We start from the raw sequence: 20,466 nt of genomic DNA, 5'->3' as shown, positions 1-20,466 counted from the left end.
CCCGTTCACGACTAGGCCTTCTCCGAGTATTAGGCGTTCACGATTACGAAGAAATAATATTCCTATGACCGCCCAAGTCACAGACTAGCCTATCAATTTAAAATGTTTAGTTGTAGAATTAATAACAAAATATCAACCTAACAAATATACTTTTATTTAATCAACAATCAGTTTTATTTATCGACGTCATGCATTGACACCCCATCCGTGTTAGTGTTAGGACAACCATACACACCGCTTCCCTCCTCGATAGGAAGCCATTTTAGCAGATTTAAGCGCTAATTCACCGACCCCTGGTTCACTACCTTAGATATTGCGAAGATGTGAAGTACTTTCACGTAGATAAACAAAGAAATTACCACGGAAAATCCCAAAATAGATCACAATCACATGTAGCACAGTAAAGACAATGTGGCTGCATCAACAAAAGCGTTGAACTTATGACGTCACAGGTTTGGGTGCCCGAAAACGAGGTCAACGCCTCTCAGCCAAAGGTGTGTTTTTCAGAAAAGTCGCAATTTCTCAGTAACGGAACATTCCACGGCATTCGCGTTTTCGGCATAGTGTATTTTATGTGCAGAACTATTTTTCAAGGTCAACATAGCTGACCTCTCAGGGTACACTTTAAAGTAAATTATTTATACAAATTTGATATCTAGTGAGCTAAAGTGTTGAACTCTATTTACATACATCCTTGATTTCGAAAATGATAGAAATCCTTCAAATATGACGACAAAAATGTGTTTCAAATGCCTTTCCGCTGGTATTTTGACATGGGAGCATTGTATACATTTTAGTTCAACATACTACGTATATGCTTCATGTATTTTAAATATTCTGGTGTTTCGTTAAGATTCCAATCACATGATTATTTTTTAATCTTTTATTTTTCGTCACCATCATCAACGTTTGTGGATCTTGCGAAGAACTCAACGTATCTTTCTCAGATACAGCTCTTGGTTACCTCCTGCACTACAAAACTGTAAATTGGTTTACAGGTACGTTTGACCTCACTTAGCCCGAGTTTCCGCTGTCTCTTTACACCAGATATTACATTAATGTAAATTGGTCTACAGTTACGTTTGACTTCTCTTAGCCCGAGTTCCCGCCGTCTCTGACACCAGACATTATATTTATATAAATTGGTCTACAGGTACGTTTAATCTCACTTAACCCGACATTCTGGCTTGACGTTGGCACGTCACTTGGTTGTACAAAGTGACTTGAAGTTAAACGAAATGCGGTCTTTCGGGAATGGTTAAACGTTCCACTTGCCATTTGACAAGAAGAAAGAACATAATCACATCCAAAACACCACGATAACATATCATATCCTTATTGGGTAATTCAGAAAGTTACCAGCGAACTTGATAAACGCAGAAAGACTAATATAGGAAACACCAAAAAGGAGAAAACGAAAGGACAAGTCCCTGACAGGCCTGTTAGAAACCATTCAGAGGATTTACCGAGGTCATGGTATTACAACAGCCATGAAACCTCACAAGAGTCCCCGAAATATACTAGTCCATTCTAAGGATAAAACACCCAAAGAGAATGTCCCGGAATACTATACAAAATCGGATGCGAGATGCGAAACATTGTTTATCGGAGAAGTAGGCAGGAGATTCGGGGTCCGACTTAATGTACATCAGAAACACATGGAATCTCAAGAAGGCAAATTAATCACTAGATCAGAGCGAAAACATTCACAGTCCCAGATCAATAAATCGGCACTTATAGATCATTGTATATAGTAAAATCATATTGATCGGAAAAATTCCAACGTAGTCGACACAGAAAACATCCGTTTCAGGCGGCTGGTTAAGGAAGCCATCTTGAAAGCCACAGCGGGCCAGTACTTAAACAAGGACGAGGGGGGCCAAAGACTCTCGCACATCTACGGCCAAATGTTAAACATTATGTACTCAAATTGACTACAGTACATTATAGCCATTTTGGGTATGTTTTGGTCTGTAATCTTTTTACCATACCGTCACACTATTTTCAATCTTAGAGTACAAGGATTATAATACAATTGAAAAAGTTAGTAGATTCCTTGCCATCTTGTACACTACATATCTCTGTGCTAGTCCGCTCCTCGCTGGTCAATTGTCTGTTGAAGGCGAACCTGTAGTCATCGAAACGTCACACTCAAATCTTCTGCTGGTTTCATAAGAACTTCTTTTCTATAATAAACTGTTTAAGTGTTAAAGCATTTTTTGAGAGACATATTGTGTGCTCTAGTTACTGAACTGCTGCATATGGCATAGAAAGACAATAATAATTTCAAATGGAAAATACATAAGAAGGCAATAACTTCAATACAAAATATGTCCGTCACTGGTGTTAAACTCTTTCGTTATTTTGAATGCGTGCTCACATTAGTACTGGTATATCTGTAGTACAGTGGGGATGGAGGTGCAGGAATGTGTTTAATAATACACTTGATGGTATATTGTATTGGATTTGTTTTATTCCTAGTTTATTAACAAGTAAACAAAACAGTGTGAATGATGGGTAGGTCAACTTCCGATCGCTTCGATCATCAGAAACGACCAAACAATCACATTGTACAATTTTGTTCCACCAATATCCAACGTGTCGACATTTCTGGGTTCACATCCAATGACGATGTTTTAAAGAAGGGATATAAGTCCTGTTTCACAACCGTCTGCATCCATGATACGCAATACTTTCTGTAATTTATTTCATAGTTAAGCATCAGGATGTCTAAAATCTTAACTGTTTATCCTTTTACTGACATACGAGAAAGCAAGAGATTTTCTGTACCAGTGCGAGGAAAGGATTATTACTGAATGTATCACGGAAATCGTTTCGTCACACTTTCATGTCACTAATATTCAACATGTTGGCAAAATGGGATTCGTATCCCTGTAATTCATCCTACATGTTTTGATATCCCAATTTAAAGCTACAGGACGGGCATAATTTATATGCTATTTAATCACGCAATGACCTTGTTATTCAATGTACTTATGTAATATAATTCTCCAACACATATCTAATACACTTTATTATAACCAGTAACGGCAGGTTTAGATAATGAAATGTCACACTCTCTAATGTTGCATACACTGTGATGTAAAAATAAAGATAGAACCGAAATGACAACGACACCAAGCTGGACGTAGTAATGTCTGTTTTCGACAATATTTGCTTAAATAATTATTCATTTAATAAAAGGATGTTAAAATCGTTGCTATACGATGTTATTTACGAAACTGGCCACAAATCCGTAGTCTAGCTTACCTCAAAAATTCTTTTTCGTCAAATGGAAACTCATGCATGTTCCTATTAAGAGGGCTGATTGATAAGTTGTGGGCCTTATCTTGAAGAAGTTAAGCATGGGTGTCTTTTTTCAGATCCTCAATTTCTTGGCTATTCAAGGCTGTGTGCCGAAAGACCGGTGTCAAATGGAAACTCATGCATGTTCCTATTAAGAGAGCTGATTGATAAGTAGTGATCCTTGTCTTGAAGAAGTTAAGTACGGATGTCTTTTTTCAATTCTTCAATTCCCTGACTATTTAAGGCTGTGTGCCGAAAACCTGGGGTCATTTTGTCCGTTTATGTCGAAAAGGTCGCACTCTAAATTAAACAAGGCAAGTGACATTGCAATATGGACAAAATCGCTGAAAGAAAGGTATTATAGCACCAAAGGAACACCAGGGAAAGATGACGCTTCTTAAACTACAGTGAAAAATGGGTGGCGGGATTTAAGTATGGCAGTGGATGGTGCCCGTCCTAAAAATGGTTGTCACTACTGCAACCCCTGAAATGGCCAATAAGATCTTAATCATTTAGAGGCAGATCCTGCTAACTTTCTGCAAATGTTTGTGACTTTGGATGAAACGCGTGTCTATCGATTCCTCCAAGTGGCTAAACAACAGTCTAAACAATGGAAGCACCCTGGTTTACCCCGCCAAAGAAGACAAAAGCTGCTCCTTCAGCTAGAAAGGTTATGGCCTCGCTTTTCTGGGAAACTGTTTGGTAGATAATCTGCAAGAGGGACAAACAATCAATGGTACATATTATGTATCACTTCTTAGGCAGTTAAGAGAAAATATCAGACTCAAGCCCCGCTGAATACTCGGTAAATGTGTGTTGTTTCACCAGGACAATGCCTCTGTTCACAAGTCTGTTATTGCCATGGCTGCCATTAACGACTGTGGCTTCAAATTGATTGACCATCCACCTTACATAATATCGCCCCATCACTTTCATATATTTCAAAAATTGAAAAAAAGGCCATTTTCGGCATCCACTTTTCGTCAGATGACGACGTCATACATGCAGTTGTGGACTTTCTGAACGGACAAGAAAAGGACTTCGTTAAAAGTGACATAACCGGCAAAAGTGTTTAGCTACTGGAGGTTATCAATCAACAATGGTGTTTTTATAAATACCAAATTAATCCTACTGCAAGTCCAGATATGACAAGGAAAATCTCGCTGAAGTCCAGACGATGAGGTTTCTGTTAGGCAAATAAACAGCAACAGACAATTGCTTACAAACAGACATTGGCCAGACACGGGCTTATTAGCAGACACTGACATATTAACATACACTAGCTAATTAACAGACATGGGCTTATCAACAGACATTGGCTTATAAACAGATGCTGGCTTATCAGACATGGGCTTATCAACAGACATGGGCTTATCAACAGACATTGGCTTATAAACAGATGCTGGCTTATTAACAGACATGGGCTTATCAACAGACATGGGCTTATCAACAGACATTGGCTTATAAACAGACGCTTATAAACAGATGCTTTATTAACAGACATGGGCTTATCAACAGACATGGGCTTAACAACATTGGCTTATAAACAGATGCTGATTAAGAGACAGTAGCTGTCAATATTTTTTGCCTATGATTGATTCTTGTCACCTTGGTAACCATTTAGTCCAATCATTATCATTGTATTGGCCAGCTGACAACTAATGTAATGGTTATCAAACATGTACTTGTCACGATCTTCACCAGTACCTTAGAAAGAAATTTCAAACAAAATTTACATTTCTTTTCTTATTTTTTTATTTAACACATTATAAAAATATTTCAAATAAAACTAAATGACACAGAAAGTTGAAAAAAAAAACAGAATCAAATATTGAAAAAGAATGTGTTCAACATGTGGGCTGTTCAGAATATTAACCATTGCAATTAATCAAAATCTGACTTTAACAATCACTTGTTATTGTCAGACATTAAACTTTCAGCCAGATCAAGGCTTATTAATATTAACAATGATTTCTTTGTGACAGAATAACAAATTACTAAAATTTGTTCTTAAAACAGGTGCTTAAGTAATGTTTCAGGGTAAAACAGAAATATTTTCTATAAAATACTTTACTTTAAATAACACCAATGAACTAACATAGGCACCCACTCAGAAAGAAAAGTTGATGGGCTTTTTACAGGTAGATACTAAAGCTTTTGCTGGAAATTTTCTACCAAAACTTCGATAACTGTCGGTGGGCTTTTTACAGGTAGATACTAAAGCTTTTGCTGGAAATTTTCTACCAAAACTTTGATAACTATAGGTGGGCTTTTTACAGGTAGATACTAAAGCTTTTGCTGGAATTTTCTACCAAAACTTTGATAACTGTTAGTGGGCTTATTACGAGACAAGTGCTTCATGCCAAAGCAATACAGTAAAAAAAAAAAATAATATAAAAAAAAAAATTTAACACATTTGTAATATATATATGTTATAGGAATAGGAATTTCTTTCCAATGGAGATACATGTAATTTTTATGTTCATAACAGTATTTCTACAAAATATCAGGAATTGTCTACAAGTTTTCCACCTTGGCCATTTGTAGAGATTTACATAAAACAGTCTTAGTGCATGAATGTAGCATAAAACATTCAGGATCAACAAACAGTAAAACAAATCCATTCAATAAAAACATTGAAGTGTACTACTGGAAGGGAGACATATTTAGAACTAGAAAAAAAACTAATTTTATATGAAATTATCTATAACCATTGCAATATTACATAATTTTTTTTAATATTTTACACATCTAGTGAAAATCCACCATCTTTTTATAATCAGATTTCTAAATGACAAATGGAATCACTTCTGTGTAATGAAGATTAAGGAATCCCCTCACGAGGATAAGTTTAGCACCATAACCAGACCTAGATAAAATGTTATATTTGGAAATTTGTATCCCACAAAGCTGCTAGTAGAACATAAAACATGCGGAGTATTCTATCAGTTTTTCTCCTCACCTTTCTGTGATAGAGGACCCAACATGTCACTCCTCACACAGAGTCCCTAATGAATATTCATGTGACATAATTTACCATACTCCTTGTATAACCTGTTATCACTGCATACAGTGAGAATACAATCATGATACAAAGTGGTGACATTCTTGGAACAAAGGTACATGTGGGCTTCCAACCCTTTCATTTTATCTAATATAGCACCTTGTAAAAAGCAGAAGTGACATGTAGGAGAACAGACTGAAAATATGTACAAGTCATGTGCACAATACTGGCAACTATGGAGATTTTTGGTAAAGTTGGCATTCTGGCTTAGCTAGATAAAGTACAAAAATAGACTTGTGAACAGTATTATCTCATGAAGTATTCACAATAAAAGTAAGGTGCCTAATTTTGTTTGCTCTTTATCAAATTCATATCAATGTGTATTTACATGAAACTGTTAAAAATAAATAGCATTTTATATGTGAAATGTATGTGAAATTTCGATTTTTTTCGCAGTTACTGTTTAAATGGCAACCCAAGCACTGGTTGCTTATTTCCCTGATTTTTTATATGGCCACAGTTTACAGGTTCATTGGCCCCAGACCTAAATAAGAGAGTTGATAGAACTTCAGAATACTACACAATATATTGTCTCTAAGTGACAATCCAAACATATCCAGATCTTGACCATTTATCTTTGTCTTTTATTTTCTAATTTAATCAAACAATAAACAATTCATTACAGATGTATCATATGTATTATTCAATTGGATTACCGTATTTGATGTCAATGTGTAATGGAGTTTTATAGCAATTAATTTCAATAATTTGTATTCACAAGCCTATACATGTATTTAGTTTATGCTGAGTGGCATAACAAAATCAAGATTACTCTGACTAGTGGTATACAAAAATGAAGATTACACTGACCCAGTGGCATACCAAATTGAAGATCACGGACCCAGTGGTATACTAAATTGAAGATTACACTGACCCAGTGGTATACCAAAGTGAAGATTACACTAACCCAGTGATATACCAAAAGCATGATTACACTGACCCAGTGGTATACCAAATTGAAGATTACACAGACCCAGTGGTACACCAAAATCATGATTACACTGACCCAGTGGTGTACCAAAATCATGATTACACTGACCTAGTGGTGTACCAAAATCACGATTACACTGGCCCAGTGGTATACCAAAATCACGATTACACTGACCCATACACTGACCCAGTGGTGTACCAAAATCACGATTACACTGACCCAGTGGTGTACCAAAATCACGATTACACTGACCCAGTGATATGCCAAAATCACGATTACACTAACCCAGTGGTATACCAAAATCACGATTACACTGACCCAGTGGTGTACCAAAATCACGATTACACTCACGATTACACTGACCCAGTGGTGTACCAAAATCACGATTACACTGACCCAGTGGTGTACCAAAATCACGATTACACTGACCCAGTGGTGTACCAAAATCACGATTACACTGACCCAGTGGTGTACCAAAATCATGATTACACTGACCAAGTGGTGTACCAAAATCATGATTACACTGACCCAGTGGTATACCAAAATCATGATTACACTGACCCAGTGGTGGTCCAAAATCATGATTACACTGACCCAGTGGTATACCAAAATCACGATTACACTGACTCAGTGGTGTACCAAAATCACGATTACACTAACCCAGTGGTGGTCCAATATCATGATTACACTGACCCAGTGGTATACCAAAATCATGATTACACTGACCCAGTGGTATACCAAAATCATGATTACACTGACCCAGTGGTATACCAAAAGCATGATTACACTGACCCAGTGGTATACCAAAATCATGATTACACTGAACTAAATAAATGCAAGTTTCATATTAATGATAATTGAACTCATTCACATTTATATGTGAAAACTAGCAATATCTGGGAACAATGATAAACAACACTATCTGATTGGGACAAAACTTTTCTATATTAATGAGATTATCAAGTCATGAATTATTTCATTTCATCAAAGACAGTATGATACCCGTAAAAGTAAAACCTTTCCACTGTGTACTAGCTTAAAATGTTTGAGAGAATTTACCTACAATTGGTCACAAACATCTCAGATTCTTGATCAAGGTCTGAATAAATAACAGTCTCTCCTGTAGTCAAAAATAGAAAAAACGATCCAAAATGTAAAAGTTTATATTGAAAATGACTAAACAGGGTTGTCACGAGCTATTGACAGATCAATATAAGAACTTTTCCTTAGCCGTCTACAACTCAATAAAATAGCATAAGGATCTTACGCTTCGTCTATCATCCAAATATATGAAAAAGAAACCTTCACCCAGCATACATAAATTTGTCCCAGAAACCAAGTTGAAAGCTGAGTCCATGATATGATGTCATGATTGTGACGTAATACACTATGTCAATAAGATGATGATGACGTGTCAATGATTTCTACCATTATGACACAAGATAACATCACTGAGTTAATTACTTGTGACTCTATCTCGACAAGACAGGATGTTGTATTTACGACAAACATTTATAACACTGTGTACACTAAATTATGACTTCCAGATATATGGTGCTGTATTCACAACACAATGCTGTGTACAATTAAATTTAATTTCATGATATGTGGTGCTGCAGTTACAACATACATTTACAACAGTGTACACTGTATCATAATTCCATGATATCTGATGTATTTACAACATACATTTACAACAGTGTACACTGTATCATAATTCCATGATATCTGATGTTGTATTTACAACATACATTTACATCAATGTGTACACTGTATCATGATTCCATGATATCTGATGTTATATTTACAACATACATTTACAACAGTGTACACTGTATCATGATTCCATGATATCTGATGTTGTATTTACAACATACATTTACATCAATGTGTACACTGTATCATGATTCCATGATATCTGATGTTATATTTACAACATACATTTACAACAGTGTACACTGTATCATAATTCCATGATATCTGATGTTGTATTTACAACATACATTTACATCAATGTGTACACTGTATCATGATTCCATGATATCTGATGTTATATTTACAACATACATTTACAACAGTGTACACTGTATCATGATTCCATGATATCTGATGTTGTATTTACAACATACATTTACAACACTGTGTACAATAAATTATGATTCCATGATGTCTGATGTTGTATTTACAACATACATTTACATCAATGTGTACAATAAATTATGATTCCATGATGTCTGATGTTGTATTTACAACACAATATAAAGAAACAGACCACTATGTGCAGGACATGTCTACTATGGCCTTCTCACAAGAGGTTAGTTTGAGATTGACCTCACCAACACTTGCTTGCAGTGTCTTCACAGTCTGTTTGTTACACATTGACTGTTTGGCTAAACTGAACACACGATATTGTAGCTGTTCCACTTCCAGAAGGATGTCCTTAAGACGATTGTTCTTCTCTTCCATTTCTGATTCAGCCTCCTGGATCTCCTTTTCAACACCTGGCACCAAAATCATGTAATGATGTTTTATTTATTTATACAAGTCAACATTTCCAACTTATCAATTACATTTTTCAGATAAAAAATACATTAATTCCAAAAGTTGGGTTTTTTTCTCATTCAAAGCAGACATTACACGATGACAAAGATTCATCATATGAGTTTAATATATTAACTATTGAGCTAGAATAACTGGAATTTTGTAATGTACGAAAGAGGCCATCTTGAAGGTGGCACAAGACCAAATTTTACAAAGGATGAACTGTGCACCATACATAACTCAGTAACAAAAGACCTCTCTCATGTACATGTGCACCAAAGAAGCAATGGCTAGACGACGACCACCCCTCCGTTTATTACTAAGTTGGAGGGTTGAGGAAATAATTAATGGAGGCCCTGTCTCTCTGGATGACTTCTGTTTAGAAAACCAAATAACATCAAGTACTTTAAGTGTGTTCAAAGTTTAATTATGGACCATACACAACTAACAATTGGAAACAAAAGTCCTGTCAGGATGTAGTTTTTATCAGGAGATAATGTATTTCAGATGTATCTACTGTTAGGACCATCTTTGAACTACTTAGTATACATAAATTTCATAAGATGATAAAACCTTATGTAGCATAACATAATTTCCAGCAGGACAGCCAAAGTGGCCATCTTGAATGCAGCACATATCAAAACCCCAGCAAGGAACATCAGGGGACCACATACAAGATTTTCAAGATGGATGCCACAGCAACCATTTTGAATCTCAAACAGAACTTTACTTCTACTCACTAGTGAAGGTCCTGTCTCTGTATCACCATCCAACTAGGACGGGTTACAGGTAGTAAGATATTGTTTCTGCTGACAGACGGATAAATGAAGAAATACTGACGGTATGTCTTAAATAAACCTTATACGTCTTTGACCAGTTGATAGTCAAAACCCAATCTCGAGACAGTCTACTGACCTTTGATTTGATTGTTGAGTTCTTCCTTCTGTTTTTGGTAGCTACTGCGGTCTTTGTTGAGAACATCAAGAATGCCTGCACGATGATCATTACCACAGATATTGAGGTACTCCATCAATGCTTTCCCAAGACCCCCTTCAAAGACACCAACAACATACTTTCAGCATTCTTGATAAATACTGAATACTTTATTTTACTAAAACAAAAAACTAACCACTCTTACAGGATACATGAACCCCTATATAAGTCATTATATATAAATTTAACCAAGTCAATGGAATCCAGTCACAATCAGGAGAAAATTTTATGAAATATTTAATCAAAAGCTGCCATATCTACTGCACCTAAATGCATCTCTCAACCTGATATACCAAATGTTTACCTTGATTCTATAGAGTCAGTTACATGCATCTTCGCAGGGTGATATTTTCAATATTTTGCTGTACATTAATGTGATAACAAAATTCATTCATGTAATATAGGGAGACAGTGTGTATAAGAAGTCCTTTTTACATCCAAATTAAGAAATTTCATTACATTAAATTATTCCTAAAATGCTTTAAAAGAAAATTGTAAATTTTGGTCGGTGTAATTACCAGCTATAAATTATAAGGATTAACTATGAAAGAGTAACACAAATACCTTACATGGCCGTAGGTATTTCATCTGTATTATTATCTTATATCAGTTTCATGCTTTGATAAAAATGCATCTTACATGTACAGAATTAGGTTAACAAACCTTTTGATTATACACACACAAAATTCTGCAAATTGCAGTCGACTAACAGATGTGAAATTATGCTTAACATTGAATGTTTGACCAATAAGGAGCAGTGTTACAGTGCTGGATGTATACAAGTATACACAGTATTACTATCATACTATCACACCCAGTGACAGCATGTATTGCACAGCATTTCATCATTTAATTGCATTTGGTGGTGTAAACCATGAATGAATTCAGTTATATCGCTAATTTTAGAAAGCAGTAGCAATAATTTGAATCAATGGTATCGCCCATTCCTAGCAGTATGAGAAAACAGGCCTTGACAAACTTGTTCCCAAGATGTAAGTCAAAGGTCAAAATGTAGGTCACAGTGACACACCACCTCACCTGGTTGTTATATTTCCTGATATGAGTCGGATATCACTATCTTATCCTCTCATTTAAGCATGTTACTGTGTAAGGTGAAAAATTTCAATGTTACCTTTTTTTATTTTATCAAAAGCCTGGTGCAAATAGGATGTATTTTTCATGGAAGTCATGAATAAGACTTTTATTTACTCTCAACTATTACTTTCAAGACATAATTCGTTCTACCCCCCCCCCCAAAAAAAAACATATGACCCAAGGGGCCTGCATCACTCGCCTGGGTAATTCAGCCATTCAGTCATTTAAAAGAATTTCAAATATGAACACTTTCTGATCTAGTTTCCCTATTTGGTAATGGCCTTATGGTCAAACAGAAGTCAATTTCACAACTCATAAAAACTGCTTCAGACCAAACTTGGACAATATCCTTGTAAAGAAGGATTTTTAAGAACTTGCATTTTCACAACTGGGCTCATCCCTTACTCCTACATTTTGATTTCCCTCTATCCAAGAATACCTCAGACCAAATTTGGACAATATCCATTCATTCATACAGGAGTAGGATTTTAAAGAATTTGCTCTATTTCCCTTAATGGGCACTGGTCCTCCTGCCTCAGGGGGCCAAGACCTGACGTCTGTATAAGATTGATTTCCTTTCACTCAAAAACGCTTCAGACCAAATTTAGGCAAAGAAATTGTAAAAAACTTTTGGACCCTGCCCCTCAGACTCTGGGGACTGAGAACCAATGTTTATAATAACTTGGTTTCCCTTTCATAAAGAATGCTTCTGACCAAATTTGGTCAGTGTCTGTTTAGAGGTTCATGACCTGTTGAGAGTTTTAGCAAAAAGTTGACAGACACCAGACGGATGCTGCACCATGACATAAGCTTACCAATCCTTCACTTAGGTGAGCGAAAAAAAAAGGTGGAAAATTGGACATCTCAAAAATTTCACAATCTTTAATGTAACATGATTTCTTGGCTTACAGAACTGTTTTAAGATATTGTTTTACCTGAGCCGTTCCTGTCTGGAGTTTCTTGACCAGAGAGGGATGTCACACTGCTAATCATCAACTCTGAATTGCTACAGAAGAAAATATTCTCATCACATATGTATGTATAAAATAATTTGTTCTGAGTAAGCTAGAGCTACAGAAGTTGTCGATAATCATCTAATGATTGACAAAAGGAATGAATAAGACATTGCCTGTTGGAACTAGCAAAGTGATTTTTTAAGTGGTAATGGATAATGAATAGGCAGAATTTTACATCTAATGCCTTTGACTTGTAATGCAAATAGAGAATAGTACATGTATATGTATGAATATCAGATCATTTAGGACTCGCACAAAAAAAGTAAGCGGTACCAACTGAAGTTGGCAAAAATAACCAGGGCTCTTTCACCCCATTTTGGGACTGGGGCCCAGGGCCCTTACAATTGGGAAAAATAATGGTGTTTTCCTTAGAATTGGGAAAACTTGGGGTCTGAATTGGGAAAAAAAGATACTATTTTGCATTGGGAATTCGGCCCCAAATCTGGCAGATCAAGAGCCCTGATAACTCACATTCATAAATCTAACCATTATTGTCCTGCATATAAAGAGATATACATGACCCTGGCTATATGACCATGACCTTGAGGATAACAACTGGTTAGCTTAATTGATGGGTTTATTGGTCATCGCCAGTCAGGCCATTTAGAGGCATCGTCTCCTTATAGTAGCAGTTGGCATCTTTTCTAAACAACAGGAGGTCAATCACATACCAGTAATACAAAATGTGGAGAGAAAGTGTCTCATCCAAGGACACATACGCAACAGCAAAGAATGGCTGTGATCTGAACATCCTGATTATCACACAAACAGTCGCAAGTAGAAATCAACCTACACAACTCAGATCTTTAACCAAGATTAAATAGCCGAACTTTGCAAAATTAAAATTTTGTAAAAAATGTAAATTTTTAGCACAGTTTATCTTCTGCCAATTTTGTAATTTGTGAAGAATAAGATATAAAAATAACAGTTAGAATTGGGAAACAGACCTGTCAGTGTTACTATCCGGGCACATTCTCACCGAGTCATCCTCCGCACTGTCCTTTTCAATCTGTGAAAAAAATGAATTCCTTATGATTTATTTCAAACAGTTTAATATAATACAAGTGTAACTAGAAAATCGCCATACGTCATGGATAGACTCGATCCTATGCAAACCAGAATCTGATCAGGTGTAGATATTGATGTTACAATCCTATGAGGGAAAATATGAACAAACTCAGTCCACAGATTCTCAAGATGCAATACTGATACAGAATGGGGCCCAACAGGATGTAATATGGTAGAACAGGACAGATGGACAAGTATATAATGATTCACATAGATATATTCCAATCTTAAAGAGCAATTGTGAACTTTGACCCTTCAACTTTGAGTGATAACCATATCAAAGTCTCACCATGTGAGTGAATTGATTTTAACGTACACACAACAGTGTATCTTTTGTTGATTCTCATCCCAAGACCTTAACAGAAAACACTTCCTGTTACATTTGTACTACCTATAGAATAGATATCTTGACACTTGAGAAGGTCAACACCAAATTACAATTTTACAGAACTATATTTTTTCTATACATAACAGGCCCTGTTGGGTGGATACTGTATAATTCACAATCAATTTTGCTTCATCTTAGGCCAGGGAAGGTTTCTGTAAAATTTCACTGAAATTAGATCAAGGTTTTTGAGAAGAAGTCGAAAAAGTTAAGGGTATTAGAATAGGTCACCATGAGACATAGTCTCAGGTAACCTAAAAAAAGCGGGTAAGATTTTATACCAGAACACATTAACGTATATGAACACGAAGATGGCAGATAGCCGAGTTAACTTTGACCTAATGGCCTTATCAAATCATTTTATTTCCATGAAAAATTATTGTGAGTACTACCTTGATACCGTCAAGCTGCTCGGAATCCAAGGTGTCCCCAGTATTATTTTGGGTAGGTTTATTGCTTCTTGTTTGATGATTAATACTCGTCACTTGAGGATTTCTGGAACTTAGCTGCACCTGGTCTGTAAACACCATGGCACTAGTTGGAAATGTACCTTTTTTTACAACAAGCACTTTCACTTTCTTCCTTTTTGCTGATGAAGGGCCAAAAGATTTCTCTGCGACAGTGTTTGAAGCAGAGGGTGTTGATGGATTTGAATTTAATGGCGGTTCGGAAGAGAAAACTGCTGGAGATGATGGTTGAGAAGAGGCAGATGAGTGGGGCGGCAGTTTAGAGGAGGCAGGTGAGGGAGAAGAACGAATGGAGGAAGACACAGAAGTATTAGATAAAGATGAAGAAGAAGTTGCGAGAAAGGTTCTCATGGTAGGGTAAGATGATGGCCAGGAGACAGAAGGTGAAGATGCACAGACATCAGGTATATTCTCCCCTGGCAGTTTGGTTGTTTGGTTTTTGTCTGGCAAGAATGAAACTAATTTGTCAATGAAACTGAAGTTGTTCTCTGATCTTATAGGATTACTATCTTTGGAAGTTGACGAAGGAGAGTTTGATGTGACTTTAGCTGCTGGAGAGCTATCATTGTCAGTTCCGTCCTCGAATTCAGCTGCTGGAGAGCTATCATTGTCAGCCCCGTCCTCATTTTCACTTGTCTCCGAGACTGAGGCATCGTTAATACACTGGTCAGTCTTTTTTTCAGGCTTTCCTGTATTGTCTTCTGTACTTGTCACTTTACAACTTGACGCTGGAGAGTTGTCCTTTTTCTTCCTTTTCCTGTTCTCCAGTAGTTGTTGATTACGTGAAACATTCCTGTTCTCCAGTAGTTGTTGATTGCGTGAAGCAAACACAATTAAGCCGTTTCGCTTTTTGGGGGCGTTTTCCATTAAGTTATGTAGATATGCTGATGTCTTCATTTGGCCGTGGGCGATTGCAACTTGAAGAGCATTCTGTTTCTACAAAAACAAAACCCAAACATTGAATAAGTCTGGAATCTTGCTTTCCTATGTCAAGACTAGATACAAATCCCTTTTATCTAAAAGCTAATTTGCAGTATGATTATGCTCCCATCCTCATGCTGACCAAGTTTATAACTTATAAACATATTTCCTTAGGACCATAAAATATACCTGGATAGATATTTCATAATTACATTGACAATTGACCCACCAATTACACAAAACTACTTCTACTTTCCTATAGGATGTTTCAGATCAAATTTGGTTAAAATACCATCATCCCAGAAAAGAGTATCTAAATTGAAAGCTTTTCAACTATTTCTCCTATTCAGCTCCAAGCTCTCTGCCAAAATGGTGTCAGGCCCATCATTTATACAAACGGATGCTTCAAACCAGATTTTTCACTTAAATCTGTTATTCCTACTAAAGAAGAATGATTTATAGAAATTGAACAAATGTCCCGATTTGGCCCTAATTGGTATTCCTTCACTCTTTGCCTCAAGGATGCTCTATCAAATTTGGTCAAAATACACTCAGTCATCCATAAATAGCAATGACTTTCAGAGAAATTAAGTTGATGGACACCAGATGTCGGAGGCTGGAAAAACTGCCATTGCAATGGTAACAAGTACATGTGATGTCCTTTTGAAAAATTCATTTGGTAAACTAATGGAAAACTTGCTTATAAACATTTGCTTCTGTATCCCAGGATTCATCCTTACCTTACTATTCTTGATATTGAGGTCCACTTTACCAAGCTCCATCACAATTTTTATGATGCTCAAGGTGTGATCTTTCTGGGCCAGGATGTGAACTGGTGTGTCCCCCTCATTGTTTTGTGAATTGCAAAGGGTGGCAGGAAACGCTACAGCAATAACAGTGAGTAATAATGCACTCATGTATATAAACATTATAAATAAAATATTTGAATACTTACGCACAGACACATTAAGATTGTTTTCTTTCAAGCTATGTTTTCTTCAGTCTACAGTGACTTTTTTAAGAATTTGATATCTATTTCAAAATACCATTCATAATCAGATAAGATAAATATTTGAAAACATACCTCCACCTCTTGAAGCTGCAAACTTCAGAATATGGGAAGCACATTCAGAGTAATATTCTGCCTTTGGTTTTTCGCAGACAAGACTGCGACAGATGAGATGGAGAGGAGTGTCTCCATCAGTGTTACGACAAGCCAAAGCACCTGCCAGAATGGTCACAAACTGGCCAAACACTTTACTAGCTTCTTTTTGACAGGATTTCTGTAGACTAATTACTGCCAAATGCAATGCTGTATCATAGGTGTTGAAATTACGGGCAAAGACACACACTTTGTCTCGGTGAACAAGCCACTTTGCTACTGCAATTTTTCCTGGGAATTTCACAAACCAACATAATTAAAGTCTATTAAAATATATAAATTGATAAAAATACAAGATGATTTTAAGGTATAGATTTTCCAGAAAGAAAAAAAAAACTAGTAAATATGATATGAAAACCAAAATAACATTTAAAAAAATAAATAGAAAATGTCTGTAAGACATGAATGCCCCCGTCCCCCCATGTGAAATAATAGTGAAAGGTCCGAAGGAAGTTGTTAGGTGGTATATACTGATTTGGGACGGGACGGGACGGGATGGACGGACATGGGCAACGCTATATGCCCCCGGCCATAAATGGCGGGGGCATAATTATGTTTTATTAATTAAACTGGTGATTGAAAATTCAAAACATGCCTCATCTCTACAATCTTAATGGGTGAAGTAAAGCATCAAATGATATATATATATATGTATGTAGCTACCAAACATACAATTCAGTCACAAAGTGAAAGTTCATCTTTTAGACAATAAACTAATAACATCTGTTCTCTGCAAGGATTCTCCAATGAGAAAATATTCAGATATATTAAAGACATCCTGAGCTATGGGGTATAAAAAATGGGTTGGGAATTTCTTTTAACTTGAAATTATAATATGAAATAATTTTCAATTCCATATTGGAATTATTTTGTGTGATTCTACCCCCAAAATCCTATTATTCCTTATGAAATAAAATGTAATCCAACTCCGAAATTCTTATCTTAAAGTTTTTATAAGATCACATCTTGCAGTTTATCACATTTTAACACATTTCCAATGATTTGCTATTCGTGCCACATCATTTCCAGAATTTGGCATCATTAATAAAGATGAAATATCTTCAGATCCTGTTTAATTGACTTTTGTCTTTAACCTAATGCAGAACTTTGTTTACTTACCTAAAGACACGGCCCAGTGAATTAAGGGATATCTGTAGTCTGGTTCTGGATCATTAATGTTGTCACATATTGACCATTTACCAAGCTTAAAAAAAGAATATAGGAAAATGACATGGAAAGTCTTAAGAAATTAAATTGTTTTATCTTGATGTTGCCTCTCAGTCATCTTAAAAACTCTATAACAGTAAATTAAAAATTGGCCAGGTACAAATAATACTTGAAATTTTATTAATCCCATATTTAAACGGTTTAAGTTACTGGTAACCTGTCACACAGCTGATCACTCTAGCTGAACACGAATGTATGGGAGTTAAATAGAGTGAGTTTGTTAACTACAATAACCTTAAATACCTGTAACCCTGGTAAAATACTAGCCTTAATATACCACTCTGCTAGAGAGAACTTCTCTTTAGCTCGATTGGTTGAGCATCAGACTAGTAAGCCAGGGGTCCCAGGTTCTATTCCTAGCAGAGGCATTGAAATAAATAATGACCTCTGTTACATTGGCGCCCACGTAGGGACCTGGAAATAGTACTTAGCCATGCCCAACCAGCATCGCTGTAACCCCTGGAAACTTGAGGACAAGTTATTTCCTGGAGGGGGAGTATGTAACCCTGGCAAAATACTAGTCGCAATATACCACTCAGCTAACTTCTCTTTAGCTCAATTGGTTGAGCGACAGACTAGTAAGCCAGGGGTCCAGGGTTCGATTCCTAAAGCAGAGACATTGAAATAAATAATGACCTCTGTTACATATCAATAATTTTTTTTGAGAGTTATTCATTCCAAACTTTACCAAAATAGTTTTTCAATAATAATAATAATATACTTGAATTGAATCTGCTTAACTTGAGGTTATGTGAAATTATTAGGATATTTCTGATAGCCAACCTTGATATAACGAGAAATGGTGGCTTCGAGTGCAGTGAAGGATGTTTCACCATTCTCTGTTGTGTTAGTGTTGATGAGAGCAATGAGAAGTGGATGATGCAGCATCGTGCATGCTCGAGGACAGAACATGGGACATCGTTTTGTAGCGGCAGATCTAGACATGGCAATCATCTGAAATTTTAATACAAGAATGATTAGTTTATGCTACATTACGTAATAAACTTGTTATATGATACATTTGAAGCTGGCTTACATATTAAATGTTACCCTCACAATAGCTGTCATACCTTTAGAAAATATTCGGTTGGTTCACCATTCATTGACCTAGTATAAAAAAGTGGGGGATACAGGATGGTAGTAACACTAACTATGACACCGATATTCCGTCCCATTCCCAATGCTAAATAATATCTTTTTTTTCCCAATTTAGACCCCAAGCCTTCCCAATTCTAAGGAAAACACCATTATTTTTCCCAATTCAAAGGGCCCCGTGCCCCAGTCCCAAAATAGGGTGTGAGAGCCCTGGACACTCCGTACACCTAACATTTCATGACAAAATTGAAGGTTTCATGTGTTGCATCTTTTTGATGTGACAAGAAGACTACACTGTTTGAGGTACATCAAACGAATCTCCAAGTCAGGTGTTGCTTCTTCATAATCTTCAAAGGAGTGCATCAGCCTGTGATATGTAAGTTTTTTCCTCCTAAAACCTGCTACTGACCAATTAAATTACTTCGCCTATGATTTCAGTTTTGCCATTGATTCCAAGGGTGCAGAAATCAAAACTTCTCGTTCAAACCCTGAAGTATCAAGGATGGGTTGCATGGAGTATTTTTATATGGATGTAAGTAGTACATTAGAAAAGTTTCAAATGGTATATGTGCAGGAAACAAGATTATGGGCATTATGAACGAAAAGGCAAAACTGGTTTTCAAAAGATGATCTTCTTTCAAATAGAGCACATATCTAGGAATAAGTAAATGTGTTGTTACAGTTATGTCATGACCAATGTGCATCACCTTACTCTAACTCTGCATTAAGACAAACATTCCGTAGCTACCCACAAGATACTTTGAAACCCCATCTAAAAATCATATGAAGCGTCTGGTCTTTGGGTTAGCAAAGCTCAAATTTCCTCTGATCTGGCCTTGCTCTCCCACACGAGACATTATACATACCTGGGAAAGCAAGAGCACGGTTTGGATGTTAGAATGCACGATTTTTTCAGCCAAGAAAAATACTTATTAAGAACTCATTTTCCATTCAATCATAAGACAAATTACATGTTTACTTTTTATAATACATTACAAGGGTATTAACAGAACAATACAAAAAATACTAGTACAGACAAGTACTCTTATGAATTGCTGGGCGTGAAATAGTCTTGCACTCATTCCCTGCTGGGCACTACGGTTTAACTTACGGGCGTCTGGGATCTGGCACTTCAGTTTAAAAAAAACAATCCCAATGTAAACAGTCCCTGTGTTTTACACTTGGTTAGGACATT

The 20,466-nt window shown here is 36.2% G+C and overlaps 1 protein-coding gene across 1 annotated transcript; it reads right to left on the bottom strand.

Annotated features, from left to right (window-relative positions):
* Positions 1–9,575: 9,575 nt before the first annotated feature.
* Positions 9,576–12,025, bottom strand: LOC132554158 (uncharacterized). The gene is made up of 3 exons (XM_060218460.1): positions 11,968–12,025; positions 10,758–10,892; positions 9,576–9,802 (listed from the first exon to the last, which is right to left on the bottom strand). The coding sequence occupies exons 1-3, from the start codon at positions 12,023–12,025 to the stop codon at positions 9,576–9,578; spliced, it is 420 nt and encodes a 139-aa protein (XP_060074443.1).
* Between the last annotated feature and the right edge of the window lie 8,441 nt (positions 12,026–20,466).

Source organism: Ylistrum balloti, unplaced genomic scaffold (genome assembly GCF_031769215.1).
Source record: "Ylistrum balloti isolate Yb309-2 unplaced genomic scaffold, AGI_CSIRO_Ybal_v1 Utg370386, whole genome shotgun sequence".
NCBI lineage: Eukaryota > Metazoa > Mollusca > Bivalvia > Pectinida > Pectinidae > Ylistrum > Ylistrum balloti.
Note: the sequence above shows the minus strand (reverse complement) of the source record. Positions and strands in the feature narration are given on the sequence as shown.